The sequence below is a fragment of the Ochotona princeps genome, chromosome 28 (assembly GCF_030435755.1).
Source record: "Ochotona princeps isolate mOchPri1 chromosome 28, mOchPri1.hap1, whole genome shotgun sequence".
Classification (NCBI taxonomy): Eukaryota; Metazoa; Chordata; class Mammalia; order Lagomorpha; family Ochotonidae; genus Ochotona; species Ochotona princeps.
In genome coordinates, this window is record NC_080859.1 from 11,369,122 (window position 1) to 11,386,602 (window position 17,481).

A 17,481-nucleotide genomic window follows, 5' to 3' on the forward strand; every position below is an offset into this window, starting at 1 on the left:
TCACTGGCTGGAGATAACTTGAAGCCCCTCAGGGAACTCCATAACCTTCAGTCCCGCGCGCTATTCCGGAGGAATCTACAGTCTCCCGCATTCACACGATAGTTATTTCTCTTTCTTCTTGGTTCTGCGGAACTATCATGGGCAGGGGTGGGGGTGGGGAACACGGGCAAACTTCCCTGTCAGCAGCCGCTCCGGCGCCACTGCCCTTCAGAGGAACGATCACGCTCCAAATCCCTGCGCATCTCATCCCTCCCCCCCACCACCAAAAAAATCTGTCCAGTGTAGCTTGAAACAGTTCTTAATCTCCTTGCAGCCACAGGAGAGAATTAATCAGTGTGGGAACAAAGAGCCCCTTTTCTGCGACCGCCTGAATGTGGCTTTTATTCCCCCGTCCCACACCACCACCACCAGGGTGACTTTAGAAAACAGCTGTAGTCCGTGTGGACAAACGACCGAGCGGCCGACGTGGTCAAACCCTGTGGGCCGGGCCACCAGGGGGGACTGGCGGCCGGCGGGGCCAACGGGCGCGCGTCCCTGGCGTCCCCGGGACGGCGGGAAGAGGGGGGTGGCCTCTGGGTGTCCGAGGGCTGCCAAGTTGAGGCGGGCGCGCTGGCGGCGGGGAGCGTGTCCCCTCACCCCAACCCCCCGGGGGCCGGCACGCGCTGCGCCCTGAGGGGGCGGAGGCCCCGGTGGCTTCCCTACCAGCTCTTGGCCCGGAGGAGGAGGAAAAGGAGGCGGAGCAGCAGCCTGAGAGGAGGAGGAGGCGGAGGAGGCGGCGCAGCTAGCCCGCGGGAGGCGCGGTCAACTGCAGGCACCAGAACGGCCCGCACCCGGCGGCGGCTGTAGCGGAGGTGACTCGCGGCGTTGTTGGCCCGGGGTGTCCCCGGGCACTTCCTGACGGAGGGCTGCGCGCGCACCGCACACCCCCGACCCGCTCGTCTCCCGCCCCAACCCCGGCCCTGGCTGCGGCTCGCCGCGCGGGCCCGCTCTGCGTCGGCCGCGCCCGCGGTGGAGACGGTGCACGAGGGGCCGCGGCGGGGATGAGCCGACTGCGGGTCAACACGCCACCGGGCCCCGAGACACTGTGAGCAGCCGCGCCCCTCTCCCCGTTGCGCCGCCCTGCCCGGCGCCTGGAGATCATGTACGTAGCGCGTGGCCGTCCTGCCATTGTCTCTGCCGGCGCGCGTGCCGTGCGCCCCTGGGGGACTCGTACCCATCCTGGCCGCGCCCCACGCTTCCTGCTCCCGGGGACGACCTAGAGGGGAGGAGGCTCTGGACGCTGACCCCCCCGCTTCCTCTCTGCCCTCGGCCCGCTCTGCCCATGCAGGTCCATCCACATCGTGGCGCTGGGGAACGAGGGGGACACGTTCCACCAGGACAACCGGCCGTCGGGGCTCATCCGCACCTACCTGGGGAGGAGCCCGCTGGTCTCGGGGGACGAAAGCAGCTTGTTGCTGAACGCTGCCGGCACAGTTGCGCGTCCCGTGTTCACCGAGTACCAGGCCAGCGCGTTTGGGAACGTCAGGCTCGTGGTCCACGACTGCCCCGTCTGGGTAAGGGGAGTCAGCTGCCCGTGCTGAGGCCCTAGGGGCTTCTTTTCTCCCCCCCCCCCCCACCTTTCTTTTTCTGCTTTGCGTGACTGTGGCGGCGGGTCTGCATTCCTAGGCTGCACTTTGGAAGCATGTGGAGGGGGGAGGCTTGGTTTCAGCGGGTGGGGTGGGGTGGGAGCACCCCGAGCCATGGCTTTGCCACTGGGGACGAGCCCATCTCGGGAGACGGGGTCCCCGTGTGGGCAGCGACAGAGGGCAGTGATTGCCATCTCCAGCCCGCTGGGCTGTGGATAATATCGGTGTTCTAAAAATACAACCCTCGCCACGCAAAAATACTTGGCCCCAGGACGGTTCAGAAATAGGACCCCTGGCAAGGGGCGGGAGAGGGAAATTAATTATAGCCCTTTCTCCCCCAGCGCTCCCAACTTCTGCCATTCCCCGCTGCTGTTTTTAATCTTAGTCATTGCAAATACTCTTCATCCTTTAGCCATCTGCTGTCGGGGTGACTCCGGCACCAGACAGGGTATTACTGTCACTGGGAATTTATTTTTTTTAATCTTTAGAATCTGGGATCAATAAGTTGAAATTTCAACTGTAGCCTGATGTGTGAGAGCTGGATCAAAGGAGAAAGGGGCCTACCGCTCCTCAAACACAGACATTTTTAAAATTCACAATAGCATTAGATGGTTAGTGTTTTCATCTTACTGGAACAGGAGGAGTTGCTTGTATTTCTTCTAGAAACCACGGTTTCTGATGAAAGAATATTTTGTATCAGAAACAGAAAGTCCCAGTGATGGTGTGAGATTTTACACGTAAAACTGGACCAGGCCAATAGGGAGCTCACACACCTTTCTTGAGAAAGGAGTAGAATGTGCTTGCACACATTGCACATACCAGCTTATGGAAGGAAAAGATTACTTTCCTGTGAACAACTTTCAGTTGCAGAGAAGTTATGGTGATCTGCTCAAATAAAGCAAAAACAGGCCTCTGACGTGGAAAGGATGCTCCCACACTGCTGGTGGTGCCAGTGGTCGTGCTGTTCAGAGCAAACGTGCAAGAGGAACTCACTGGCTGGCAGCTGCCACTGAGTAAATGCAACCCTTCTGTCATTGTGAAAGATGGGACGGTTACCGTGCACTTGGACCAATATTCAGTGACTAGAGTAAATACGTTGCAAGGAGTGGGGAGTGCTATCAGCTAAATTCAGATTTTAAGACTCCTCCCCCCCAAGCTGAGCCGTTAACCCTTTCATGTATGTGGGCCTTGAGCTCTGTGATCCCGTAGTGTGTGGTGAGGTGGAATCATTGCAGTGGAGGAGATAGGACTCGTGTCTCTGGGTGCTTGCGGTGTCATGGCTCATGACACTGGTCACTCCTTCTTGGATTAGATGCTGGCGACACCACGTTTGTAACCCAGGGGGATTTTCTGGTTGTAATGGCTTTCTGACATAGGAGATGAGATTTACAGAGTAATTCCAGTGTAACCCATCAGAGACAGCCAAAGTTGATGTTATCAAACAGCTGTGAATCAGAAAATGATTTTTATAACAGAGCACATGGAGCACTGGTTTTGATACCAAGAGGACATGATTTCGGGTCACCATGCAGCCATTTTATCCCTCCTAGACCTTAGTTGGTCATGGTCAATGTTAGTTTCCTTTCTTTCAGTCTTAATTTTCCTATCTGGACAGTCATTGAGAACCCTGTTCCCTAGAACTGTGCCTTATAAAGGAAGTAGGAAAAGTCAGGTTCTAAGTGTAGGGGCCGGCCTGCTGCAGGTCACACTGAGCAAAGCTCAAGGTGCCTTAGGACATGTTAGCACTCAGTAGGCACCATATTTGCAGCCCTACAATCAAGCAGAAATTCAGATTTTAAAAAAAATGAATTCAGTTCTCCAAATGTGGCTCCAAGCCTTGTGTTGCACAATTTCCCAGAGGAAGTCTTGGAAGTGATTTGCAAGGAGTGGGAGCATTTGATTTCCTTCATCATTCTGGAAATCAGTGGGGCATTTGCCTTTTGACACAACTTGAGGTGGAATGTGTTGTCCTGGCCATGGATGGCCATGAAGGAAATCTGGCTTCCCGATCCTGGTTTGTTTCTGTAGAGCCTGGTCCCTTGTTGTGTGTCGCTGGCACTTGTCAAACAAACGTGCTTGAGAGGTAGTAGAAGTAACTCCTTCCTTGGGCCTCTTACCCACCACATTTTTGTGGAGTTACTCAATATGAACTTCACACTTGTAGTTCTTTTCCTGTTTACCAGAACTATTCTCTGTAAAGCAGTGAGGTCATACATTTGTTACTTTCTTGTGCAGTATGGTGGGAAGCTCTGATTTGTATTATAAATTAAAAAGTATGTGTATTCTTCGCATCCCACTCCCACACACATACACAGTGATGCTCACATGTGTTTTTTTCATGGTGCTTTTCCTTAAATGTTTCTGTTTCCCTCTCCCCGCCCCATACCTCTCCAGGGACTCTGGAATTTTGAACTATGTATGGAATTTTGAACTATTTGCAAGACAAAACAGCTGCCTGTGATTTATTTTCTTGGCATTCATGCTTGCTGTCCTGCTTATATTTAGGTTCATCCGACTGTGTATTTGTGAGAGTCTGTTGTACTTCTCTTAACTCTGGACTTGAGCGCTCTGTCCGATACTGCGGGGACTGGATGAATTTTGTGGTTTGGGATTTGGGAATTAGTGGCCCAGCTGTGCTGCGAAGTGCTTGCTTTGTCTCCTACTGTTCCCACTCCGCTCCTTTTCTCCATCTCCTTAATGCACACCACCAAGTTCAAGCCATTGCCTTTGGCATGTGTAGTCCCCCCCCCTCTCTCCACACACACACTTTTTGACTGTTTTAAATTTATTTCAAAATTACTCTGGCCTTCCCACTTTTCACTAGGCTATTCGTACTCCTGAACTCTGCAGTTCTGGGCACTCAGAGCACACCAAGTGGACTGGGAGGCTCCAGGGAATGGTGGGAGGGATGCTGGTGAGCAACCCTCTCTCAGGGAACAGGTGTGCTGTGCACTCCAGAATGCTCCCATCGTAATGGAACAGCCCTGTCCCATAGATTTGCATGGGTTGATTCCAATGCAGTGAACCCTATTGTAAGCTTGTTTCAAAGAGCAACCTTCCATAATCCTGCAGTTTTGGATGTGCCTGCCACCTCTAGCGATCTGTTGCCTTAACCCAGTTTAATGACATCCAAGACATACATGCCAAAGGCCGCATGAAAGGACAAATGGTGATTCATGGTTTATTAGAATATGGGAAGAAGGCTACTTGTACATAGTTAGTGATGGAATTAAGACACATAATTTCCTTATACTGGTCTTCACACAGAAACTTTGAAAAACTATAAAAAATACAAGGGCACTGACTTTTTAAGGAAGATTTCATATGACAGATTACTTATGGCCTCATCCTGAATATAAACATTGCTACCGACATCGCAGGAGCAAAGGTCTCAGATCTGGAAGGATATGAGCAAATGACATGAACTGCAAACCCCTTCCTGAGCATGAAAACACCTTGCAATTAAAATGCAGCATCTTTCCAAAGGAATCCCCACCCGCCACACACACACACACACACATACTGTCTGGAGGATGTATGGATTTTGCAAATATGAGTAAAACAAGCAAAATTCCCTGGACCTCAAGGGTGGAATGCAAACTATGCTGGCAAAGCCCTGCAGTGTGCATGCATATCACAGCTAGTTCTTTGGGGAGTTATTTGTAGCAGTGTGCTTGCATGTAATGCCCTCTTGCCACGTTGTGTGTGTGTATGTGTTCATGTTGAAGACAAAGGACTTACGTTTAATGACAGTCATTTTCTGAAGTTCTTCATCCCCCAAGGATTCTTCAGCTTGTGAAACCACTGCACGATTGCCTAGGCTAGGTGAATGACGCTTCAAAAATGGAGTTGGCAGACTTTTAAACTGGACGTGGTCATTCATTTAAAAGTGTGTTTCTTCTCGTGACAACACCCAAATTCAGATCTAGCAAAAAATGTAAATGTCATTATTCAGGGCACGCTTGAGCAGAAGGGCCAAGACTCAAGCCTGCTGTCTGCGTTTTGGCATAGGACATTTTCGACAGTGACTGGTACACCTCTCGCAATCTGATCGGGACCGCTGACATCATTGTGATCAAGTACAACGTCAATGACAAGTTTTCGTTCCATGAGGTCAAAGATAATTATATTCCAGTGATCAAAAGAGCACTGAATTCGGTTCCAGTAATCATCGCTGCTGTTGGCACCAGGCAAAATGGTAACTATTTCATTTTCTTTCTTCCTTTCTTTTTCTTAGTAATGAGCATGGAGTTACCGTATTCATTTTGGATGGAACACCTTTACTCATGATTGATAACAGTCGTAGTTTCTAGGAACTAAAATGACTGTGGGTTTGCGTGGCGGTTGGGATTGCCTCCTGGTTTGACGTGCTGGTGAGATGGGCAAGGAGAGGGTGTGGGATTCTGCTGCGAGGCCAGAGGGTGTCAGTGTGTCATCTCTCTGGCGTTGTGTGGTGGTCACGGCAGCTTTGCGTCTGATGCGTGTGAGTTATCAGACTGACACTGTGCCCCAGAGAGCTCCTTCTGACAGTCTGAAGGTCACCCAGTTGGGAAGGAAAGACATTAGCCACCCAGAGATGTTGGCGTGGGAGCAGGACTTCAGCGAGGGCAGAGTGCCGACTCCGCAGCTGCTGGCCGCGTGCCTGCCAGGTGGATCTGGCTTTGGCCATTGTGTCTGTGGCTGTCAGTTTCTCAGAACTCTCTGACAGATCGTAGTGGTATCTCATCAACAAAGCGGCCCTAAAAAGTTTGCTTCTATTCATTCTTTTTTTCCGACTTTGTCGTTGAGGCAGAGCTAAGGAAGGGACCTCAAGGTCGTTAAGAACACAGCCTAATACCCTTTGCACATGTACATGTACTTGTCCAAGTATCCATTGGCCACACGTCAAAGGCTGGAGCTTTCTCAGCATGCTAGAAGGCTCCCACAGGCCTCTTCCCAGGTAATAACACCTCTCCTTATGGGTGACTGCTATGATTTAGAGCAGCAAAGGGAGGTTTTACCCATTCTTGAACCTCATGCCACTTGAATTACACAATATGTAGCATGTTGTGTTTGGCTAATTTCAGGGAGCACAATGCTTTTGAGATCTGTCTACGCTGCGCTTGTCATTAGTTTACCTTTTGATTGCTGTGTTATTCCATCATGTGTCTTTGCCATTGGTTATTTATCCCTTCTGTTTTTGATGATTGTGTCCCAGGAGTTGTGTCCCAGGAGTTGGGCTATTGGACGGTAGGGTAGGTATGTGTTTCTCATTAGTAAGTACAAATGAAGTCAACCTGACCCACCCTTGACCCCACATCCCCTCTGCTTCCCTCTGTTTTATTTCTGGTCATGGCTCTTGAAATCGTTATCCATACTGCCTGAAACCACTTCCTAGTCATTCTTCGGTCTGACTTGTACTTTCACAATGACTCCCAAGTTCACACACACCCAGCCTGGTCAATCAGGTATAGCATATTCCAGTCACAGTGCTGTCTTTGAGATGCCTCAGACATGCCTCTGCCCTTTCTTTGTAAAGCTACACTCCCTGTGCCGGCTCTCGAATTCTCTGCCATACGGTTCCTTCCACCTTTCGGCACAGCACAAGTTGTTTCACAGCACAAGGCTTTTGTTGTTGTTATTATTAAACCCCGCCCTTGCTCTTTACCTAGACCATGAACCTGCCAACCTTGACCTCCCTGGTTCACACCCCAATGACTCTCCAGTCTGGCTCTCTCTTCTGACCCATATAGCCACAGTCCCCTGCTTTGGGAAATGATGCAGAATCATCCAACCAGAATCCAATTGGAATCATCCCAGGCCAGGCTGTTCTCTTCTATGTGCCATGTCCGCTTGAGGAAGAAACTCTCTTGGATGCGTATTTTAGGTACATTTCAAACTCTGTGCCTTCTCTGGATCGCCATTGGATTGCAGATCCTAATCAGTTAGTTGTTGATCATAATGGTATTCCTTTTGGCAGTTTCAGATTTTGTAGAGCCTCAAACTTGCATAGTTCTAGAGGTTCATTTTTGCTTTTGTTATTGTTTGGTTTTAATTTTTTTTTTGAGCATTGCTTTTATAGTTGAGAGTGATGCATGCCCATGTAGGCCTGTAGAGGTTCTTTGCAAGGAAAAAAATAAATCATACAATCACAGGTACATATCGGGGAACTTTAGAGAGTTTGTAGAAGAATGGAATTGATAAGCTTATCTAGGGGCAAAAAGTTCTGAAAGCCATGTGCACTTTTCTTAGTAATCTGCCTTTCCATGGTATTTTTTGAAGCTGTTAGGCACCACGACATTGACAGAATGTTTGTTACAGAACAGTCAGGCCCTTCTGTAACTTTATCTCTCGGGCTGCTTCATCTTTGATGATGTCATCATGTGATAGCCACTTTGTCACATTTTCGGTCAAGTGATGGGGAGGATTGTCTGTTCTCCCAGCAGGTTGCCTCTCTCTCTGGTGTCGCTGGCCTCATGTACCAGGCAGAGGGCTCATGTTGTTGTCCAAGCTCAGCATCCTTTGACCTGAGCTCAGGTCAGTCTGTACCATGGGCAGCAGGAACATTCCTGAAAGTCGTTCCTGGGCTAAGGTAGTTACCAGGCGCTTAGCTGCATGAGGAAGTGACTGCAAACCACAGGCACTGGCTCCTTCAGGCCAGAATCCCCTTAGCAGCATTCTCAGGATGCCCCTGGTTACTTCCAACTTACCTGACCCAGGTGAAATGAGTCATGTGTCAGTGTCATGAGACAGTGTCATAACCAGGTCGAGCGAAAGTGCCTTATAGAAAAAGCCTAAGCCTGTACAAGACAGTAGATGACCGAGCCATCCCCGAGCTTTGGAAAGGGCCCACACAGAACAGGGAGCCTGGGCGCTGGAACTTTCCAGCCTTGTGGTCCACTGGCTTGAAGTCTCCCATCCCAGGTCAACCCTTATTTCTGAAGTAGATTTCTCTCAGAAGAATCATTCTGGAAAGCAAGCCAGATAAGGGTCCCCGCAGTTTGGGGGTTCTTCACAAACTTTCCTCTTGGTCTCCTAAGTTGTAGTTTGAAGACTTTCAAACTTTGAAAAATCGAGGAGAATGGGATGTTGAACCCTAAAATTGATAAACACACACCCATAGGCACAAACACATGCATGTGGGTTTTTGGTCTGAACTACTGGAGACTAAATTCTGCACAGTATGGGATTTCTCATCCCCTCATCATTTTTGCCTGTTCTAATAGCCACTGGGCAGTCGTTACTTAGGACACTGCTTGCCAAGTGGTTGACTAGACTAAGCTTCCACAGCCTGGCATGGTAGCCTGGTGGCTAAAGTCCTTGCCTTGCATGCATGAGGATCCCATATGGGTGCCAGTTCATGTCCCAGCTGCTCCACTTCCCAACCAGCTCCTTGGCTGTGGTCTGGGAAAGCCGTAGAGGATGGTCCAAAGACTTGGGAACCTGCAGCTGCATGGGAGACCTGGAAGAAGCTCCTGGCTTCTGATTGGCTCAACTCTGACTGTTGCAGCCATTTAGGGAGTAAAACATCAGATGGAAGATCTTTGTCTCTGCTTCTCTTGTATATCTGCCTTTTCAAAAAAAATAAGTAAATCTAAAAAAAAAAAACCACCTAAGCTTCTATATACATATATTTATTCTCTACTGAACATTGACATGGAACATCACAAAATCTTTGCAACCCAAATTCTTGACAACCATACAAATGGATTATCCACCCTTAATGATCAGATCTGAGGTCAAGATGGGGCCGAGGTTTTGGGGTGTGTCCTTTGCAATCTCATCTTGTTGGTGGATCTCCAGACCCTCAAGGTCACCCCTTGGATCCACTACACTTCCCTTAATGATGTGGCCCATGTTCACATCGGCTTGCTTGTTCCCATGTTGTGCTGTGTAGCTATTTTTGTTTTCCAGTCCGGGATGAGACAAAGGCTTATACAATGTATTTAGTAATCCTGCCTCTCTAATCTCTTCTAGTTCAGAACATTTCCTGGTAGAGGGTGAGGAGTGAGGGTTGTCTGTGATGATGCTTTTAGAATCATTGATTCATGGATTTACTTCTTAAAATTTTACATTTTATAATGTATTCCTTTGTTTTCTTTTTAGAAATTTTGATTCATTTTGTATTTTAAGCAAAGATTTTTTTACTTGGAAAGTTAAAAAGAGAGAGATGACAGATATATATTCACTGGTTTACTACTAAATGGCCACAAATACCAGGCTTTGAAATCAGGCTTTGAAATCACAGAGAGTCAGGTTGAAGTCAGGAGCCAGGAGCTTCTTCTGTATGTCCCTTGCAGTACAGGGGCCCAAGGGCTTAGGCCACCCTCTGCTTTCCCAGGCACTTTTACAGGGAGCTAGATTGGAAGTGGAACAGCTGGGGCTTGAATTGACACCCGTTTGGCATTCCAGCACTGCTGGCAGCATCTTCGTGTGCTGTGCCACAGTGCCGGTCCCTTTTCATTTTGTTTGAAAGAGACAAAGGCAGTACAATCACTAGATCACGTCCCAAATGTCTGCAGCATCCAGGTTTGAGCCAGGCAAAAGCAAGGAGCCAGAAACTCAATCTGAATCTTCTGTGTGGGTGGCAGGAACACAAGTACTTGAACCGTCATCCACTGACTTCCAGAATCCATCTTAGCAGGAAGCTAGATCGGAAGTAGAGTAGGCAGATCTCCCAACTGAGCTCCAGTGTTGGATGCCAGCATTTGCAATAGCAACGTAAAAGCCCAGTGCCGGCTCCAAAGCTCTGTCCTACTTCCCGATGGAAGTCATGGGAGGCTTAGTTTACACTCTTCCCGTCCCAGCCCAAGAGGCAGCCATTTCTCCTGGATCACTGGATCGCTTGAGTGGGTAGTGCTAGTTAGAGACCAAGATGTGATTCTCCAGGGTATCCGTTGCTTTATGTTCTTGCTGATAGAACTTGCTGTTGGATAGAGCCAGAGATGATGCATTTTTTTAAGTCCTGGGCTACTAATGTACCCTTACTCCAGTCCAGTGTGTGCATGTCATGTCTATAACTGCGCATGATAGAGGCCTTACCTGAAATACCGGATCCATCATGACCCAGCCCCCCGAAGTCTGGTAGAACCGTGTCGGCACAGTCCCCCATGTCTTGGATAGCAGTCCTACCGAGCTACGGAGGACTTACTGTCTTCGCTTAGGTCTGGAAGTCTCAGCCCTCTGCCATTTGGCCTCCATGCTCTGTGTTTTCTCCTTTGGGGACACTTTAGAGGGCACATGCTGATACCCAGGGCTCTGCAACCCTCTGGGATTTCTGTGATGTTTGCTACTCATCTGTGGTGCATTGTGGGAGAATCCCTCGGCCTTGCCTCCTCAGCTGACAGAGGAGTGCTGCTCTATCTGCTCTGCCTTCTTCAATTGGTTATTTTATTACTTTATCCTATCTAAGAGCGCTAATAATTTCCTTTCATTATTTCTTGCTCTTAGAGTACAAACACCAAAAAAAAATGAAACAAAACAACCCTACCCCACTCACCCTGCCCCCGGATAATGACACCTAATAGTTGTATTTTGATTGGTCCATTCAGTCTGAGTATTCTTCTGGATCTTTCCACTTGATGACACTTTCTTCAACACTGGCTAATCCCCAGTTCGCCGACTTGGCCACTTTCCTTGGCCTGGTGAGTGGGGGCTTCACTTAACCCTGCCCACTGCTCCCTGGGGCCTGGGCTAGGGGGGTGGGAACACACTCAGGGTCTACAGTCCTGCCTGTGGCCCCTGGGCCCCTCCTGCTGGTCTCCCATCAGTGGGGCGCTGAGGAGTGGCCACTTTCGGGCTGCCCTTTGGTCCCGGTGCTGCTGACCCTGCCTGTGTTCTTGCTGAACTCTGGCCTGAGGAGATCTCCTGGTTTCTGAGATGCAGCAGGGTCAGGTGCCCGCAGCGCGGGCTACTGCTGCCCAGCCCTCGGGAAAACGGACGTGCAGGCGGGCTTTTTTTTTTTTTTTTTTTTCACCCAGGCTGTCTGTTCGCGTTCCAGGTCTGTTTGGCACAGCTGCCATCCATTTCACTCTCACCCTCCAAGGCATGGCCTTTTCAGTGAGGCCTTTCCTAATCCCGCCTCAGCGGAGTTCACTTCCTCTGTGTGCACCTGTTAGGAGTATAGACAGCAGTGTTCTGCTATGGATGTGTGGTGGGCTCTCAGCGGATGTTTCATTCTGTAAGTGAATGAAATGATTTTGTGGATGATCTAAACTCGTGAAAAAAAATAATTTTACTTATAAGATGAAATGAATACACCAAGTCAGATGCGATTACAAAAAGCCATCAGAGCTGAATGTGGCTGTTACTTAGAGGACCCTGACTGTCGCCTCGCCAGCCCCTCATCTTACGTGACCGTGCTGCGTGCTGGTGATTCTAGAACTCCTTCTAGACTTAGTTCAGCCAGCACTGTCACGCTCGTCTCTTCCCTTGTTACAGCTGTTGGTGACAAGCGTGACTGTGTGGATGTCTTCATTGTTCCTGGCTCCGAATACATTAGTGGCTGTGACTAAATATTGAATCTGTCTTTAAAGCAGAGATCTTTTTCCAGAACTTGCCTAAAATGAGAAATGAATTCACATCCTCCTGTTCCCACAGACAGGCATATCCTATCTCTGGGTTATTTTTGAAGCTGTGAGGGTGCCGGGTACATTGCTCAGCTTGCATTTGGGACAAGAATTTCTAACCTTTCAAGCCATGGTAACCCTGTGCCAGTACCCTCACCTACCCATCCGCCCACCCCCCGCCTCCCACCCCAGCTCGCCAGCTGCAGCCTGCTTTGACGGAAATGCCCTTCACAGGAATGCCAGAGCTACCCTGTGTCTGATTGTTTTAAACTCCAGGTATTGTGAGATAACATGCTAGGGCCACATGTGAAGGGGCGTGGGGTGGTCTGCACAGGATTCATGGGCCCACAGTGACTGTCAGGAGTCCTCTGGCCTGACAACATTGTTCTTCAAAAAGATTTAGTTATTTTTCTTTGAAAGGCAGATTTTACAGAAAGAGAGGACACAGGCACAGCTCTTTGATCTGCTGGTTCACTCCCCACATGGCCACCAGGACCAGAGCTGAGTCAGTCCAAAATCAGGAATCTGCAGCTTCTCCTAGGTTTCCCACATGGGTGGCAGGGCCCAGGGGGATTGATCCATTCTCTGCTGCTTTCTCAGGCCATAAGCAGGTAGATGGATAAGAAGTAGAGCAGTTGTGGGCCCAGCACGGTAGCCTAGTGGCTAAAGTCCGGGATCCCATATGGGCTCTGGTTCTAATCCTGGCAGCCCCACTTCCCATCCAGTCTGTGGCCTGGGAAAGCAGTCGAGGATGGCCCAAAGCCTTGGGACCCTACACCCACATGAGAGACCTGGAAGAAGCTCCGGGCTCCTGGCTTGAGAGTGGCGCAGCTCCGGCCATTGTGGCACTTGGGGGAGAGAATCATTGGATGGAAGATCTTCCTCTCTGTCTCTTCTTCTCTCTGTATATCTGACTTTGCAATAAAAAAATAATAATAAATCTTTTTTTAAAGGATATAGAGCAGCTGGGACGTAAACCAGTATTCACATTGGATGCTGGTGCCACAGGGCAAGGCCGGCACTCTGGCATCACAGGGCAAACCTCTACCCTGTGCTACCTGTCCCCAGCTCCACCCCCTGCTTAAAAAAGAAGGATTGATTTATTTTTATGTGAAAGCCAGAATTACAGAGAGAGAAGGAAAGACACCCACAGAGATCATTTCCACCTGTGGTCCACTCCCCATATGGCCACATGGCCAGCAGTCAGGGTCTCTTCTGGGTCTCCCACCTGGGCATCGTGGCCAAGCACTGCACTATCTTTTGCTGCTTTGCCAGGCACATCAGCACAGAGTTAAATCGGAAATGACGTAGCGCGAATTCAAATGGATCCCCATATGGGATTTCAGCACTGCAGGTGGAAGCTATGCCGCAACCTATTGAATCCAGTAATGTTTTGTTGGGTCTCCTACTATTATCAGAAGTTGGGCTGTTACTCAGACTCCGAGTTCTATGAGGGTGCTTTAACAAGTCCATAGGGAACTGGTGTTAGTGGAGCCACATCTTAGCTCTTCTCCAGCTTTCGACTGATACGCAGCTCTCGGGGCAGCATGGCATGACTCAAGTAGTTGAGTCTTCCCCACCCACGTGGGACACCTGCTTTCAGCTCTTGACTCCTGGCTTTGACCTAGTGCAACCCCAGCTTTTGCAAGTGGCTTGGTGAATCTCTCTCCCTCTTTATGTCTGTTATGGCTGTCTGTCTCTCAGATTTTTAGGAGTTCGGAAAAAATGGGCCCAGCGCAGTAGCCTAGTAGCTGGAGTCTTTGCCTTGCACACATCAGGATCCCATGTGGGCAGCAATTCTAATCCTGGCTGCTCCACTTCCCCTCCAGTTCCCTGCCTGTGGCCTGGGAAGGCAGTGGAGGACAGCCCGAAGCTTCAGAACCCTGCACCCACGTGGAAAAAAGGTGGCCTGAATACTTGGGCCCCTGCCATTGAAGATGGCTCTCTGTCTGTCCCTTCTGTTGGTGATTCTGCCTGTCAAATAGATAATATAAATCTTAGAAAAAGAGAAAGAAACACTATCTTAGAATCTCGAGCAAAGGTAGGGTAGCCACGTGGCAGCTGACAACAGCCTACTGTGCCGGACAATAGGAGGCGCTCTTTTCCCTGGTTGTGAGTGAACGCAAAGCAGCCTCCTTTGGTGACGGAAAGACTGGGGAAGCCGGGCGGGCTGGCCACGGGTGTTGGGAAGATGCTCACAGCTCCTGGCCCTGGCTGCCCAGCGGGCTGGCCACGGGTGTTGGGAAGATGCTCACAGCTCCTGGCCCTGGCTGCCCAGCGGGCTGGCGGCAACCTCAAGCCGGTGCTCCTGCTCCTTCCCTCCAATCGAGAGTGTCTGTTAGAAAATGGTTCCGCATCAAGTTCACTTCATTTTTCCCTTGAAGTGCTTCTGGCGTGGCTCGGCTTCTGTCCACCGGGACGGTCTGCCTTCACACCCCATTCTGTCGGCACAAGGAGACCTTTGCTCTGGAGAAGCCAAGGCTGTGTTCTCGGAGGATGTGCTGTCAGTGTGCTGCTTCCAAGATAGGCCGGATCCTCATGAGCACCTGCTCGGTTCCAAACCGGAGATGATCTGGACAGTAATGGCAGACAGACCCCAGCTTGGGACAGAAGGCATCGTGCAGAGCCGAGACTGAACTCTGTAAATGCCGGTTTTCTCTGATATCAGTGGTTCTTTACTCAGACCAACAATGATTTAAGGATTTATTTGTTTACTCAAGGCAGGATTATAGAGACAGGGACAGAGAGAGACATTCCCTTCTAGGGTTCATTCCCCAGATGGCTACAACAGCTAGGGCAGGACCAGGCCAAGACTAGGAGCCAGGAGCTTCATCAGGGTCTCCCACATGGGTGGCTGGGGCCTGAGCCCAGGACTTTGGCCATCTTGTGCCAAGTGTATCAACAGGGAGCTGGATTGGAAGTGGAGCAGCCAGGATTCACAAACTGGTCTTATGGGATGCCAGTGTTGCAGGCAGTGGATTAACTTGCTGTGCTACGATGCTATCCTCCAAACTAAATTTTGATGTTCTTTTTGGATGCTACTTTTGCTAGGTGGAGCCAGTAGCATTTTGAACTCACAGAGAGTTTTGGTGCAGGCCCATCCCCTCCATGATCCCCTCACTCTCCTCCCAGTGAACCAAGGGTATGAGTAGCTGGCTTTACTGCATTCTCAGATAGCTACAATGGTTTAAGGTAAGGCTTGGGACAGCCACTTAGGAATACCTGCTAATGCCCATTCCAGGAGGCTTAAATACTTGGATTGCTTCCCACCCATGTGGGAGGCCCAGATGGAGGTCCACGCTTCTGGCCATGGCCTGATGTTCCAGGCATTTGGGGGAGTGAACCATGAATAAATGAAAGATCTCTCTCTCTCTCTCTCTCTCTCTCTCTCTCTCTCTCTCTGTCTGCCTGGCTTCCAAAGGAATAAAAATGAAATATAAAGATTGAGCTCCAAACAGTGTGTGTGTGTGTGTGTGTGTGCACGCACGCACATGTGGGCAGTGTTACATGTCTTGTGACCCGCAGAGAATTCATACACACGACACATCCTTAGAGCACAGCCCACGGGGACCTCCTCCATGTGCCCCATCTCTCGGTAACCCCTTGGGAGGAAGTCTGTCGTGTGGGCTGCCAGGAGATGCTGCCATGCACCTGTTCCCTCACTGACCAGGCCTGTGGGGCTTATGGGTAAATCTGTTTCTAGGTATGACTCCTTGCCGCTGGATGCTGCTGTGCCCATAGTTAGGTTTGCTCCACAGGCACAGCTCTCACCTATTTCCTGGGGGATTTAGACCTAGGATACAAAGGCCAGCTCCACTCCAGTGCCCCTTGTCAGAGGCTGTGGTCTTGGCAGCAGCTGTATTGTAGTTCAGATTCTCCTGAGCTCAGTCCTGCATCCCTGAGCCCCCCGGAGACCTTCTGGGGCCTAGCCCTGAGCAGTGTGCTGTGCCAGTGTGAGCTCACTGTCCCCTGAGGCCAGCCACCTTTTGGCCAGGGGTGCATCTGTTGTGGTGATGGAAACAGACTAGCCAAGGAAGGCACTGCTGAAGAGGGCAATTCGGCAAGCTCCCTGGGGAATGTTTTTACAGCCAGGATTCTATGAGGAATCAGTATGTTTAGTTTCTGTTCTTTTCTGTTAGCCTAGACATAATGATATATAAGAGCATGGTAACGTTAGATTTTAAAAAGCAGGCTGCTTAATTCCTGTACTGGTGGTGTAGGTAATACCCACCTGCCCACTCTTAATAGTGCCCTCTTGTCGCAGATGCCGTTCATTGTTCTCTCAGTCACAGCTGGTGTGCACGGGGACTCTCCTGTGCCCGTTGCTGGTTTCTGTTGAGCCGTGTGGCAAGTGGTCTTGGTGTCGGCTTCCCACTGGCTCTCGCTCATTCACAGCGTCTGTGTATGCTTCTCCTTTCCTGTTTAATTTCAAAGCCCTTTGCATTCACCTTCTTTCCCCTAGAAGAACTACCTTGCACCTGCCCGCTGTGCACCTCGGACCGAGGCAGCTGCGTCACCACCACCGAGGGGATCCAGCTGGCTAAGGAGCTCGGAGCCACCTACCTCGAGCTGCACAGTCTCGACGACTTCTACATCGGGAAGTACTTCGGGGGAGTGGTGAGTCACTGTGGCACCCAGGCTGGCTTTCATTTTAAGGACATGATGAGTTTCAACTTGAGACACAGAATGAGAGGGAAGTAGCCACGGGTGTATCAGAGTAGAGTTATACTTTTTGATTTTTTTCTGTCCGGTGTGACATTTTGGAGCTTGTCATTTGGTGGCATTTTTGGGTATTCTGTGGCATAAATGTGAATGGCTGTTGTTCACCCCAGAAGCATGTTTACCCGTGACACCTGTGACACAGATTGTCATGGTGTTTTTGCAGTTTGAGAGCACAGGGACAGTCTGTTCCAGCAGGTATGTTTTCAACTAGGAAAATTTTGCTAATACATATACATAGCACTGACATAAAAAAATATGCCATATGTGATGTGGAGTGCAATCGTCATGTCAGATATTTCATAGTGTTGTCTCTTTAATTGAAATTTCATTCCTGTTTCAGTTGGAGTATTTTATGATTCAAACCTTGAATCAGAAGACAAGTGAGAAAATGAAGAAAAGAAAAATGAGCAGCTCCTTCCACGGAATTAGACCACCTCAGCTTGAACAGCCAGGTCCGTTTATTAACCAGTGTCTAGACATTCGCGGGTGTGTGCTACCCATCCTCTCTCACTGCTCGTAGAGTGATGCGGTTCTCAGACTGCAGCCTGTTCTAGATTCCTGGACATTCTGATTCATTCAGCCCACGA

The 17,481-nt window shown here is 49.8% G+C and overlaps 1 protein-coding gene across 1 annotated transcript in view; it reads left to right on the forward strand.

Annotated features, from left to right (window-relative positions):
• The first annotated feature begins 745 nt into the window (after window positions 1–745).
• The window catches only part of RHOBTB3 (Rho related BTB domain containing 3), a 37,170-nt gene continuing 20,434 nt past the window's right edge, over window positions 746–17,481 (forward strand). Inside the window, exons 1-5 of the mRNA XM_058656226.1 lie at window positions 746–1,141; window positions 1,328–1,553; window positions 5,637–5,823; window positions 16,635–16,789; window positions 17,235–17,346. Coding sequence (XP_058512209.1) covers window positions 1,140–1,141; window positions 1,328–1,553; window positions 5,637–5,823; window positions 16,635–16,789; window positions 17,235–17,346 — 682 coding nt within the window. The 5' untranslated portion in view covers window positions 746–1,139. The remainder of the gene's footprint in view (window positions 1,142–1,327; window positions 1,554–5,636; window positions 5,824–16,634; window positions 16,790–17,234; window positions 17,347–17,481) is intronic.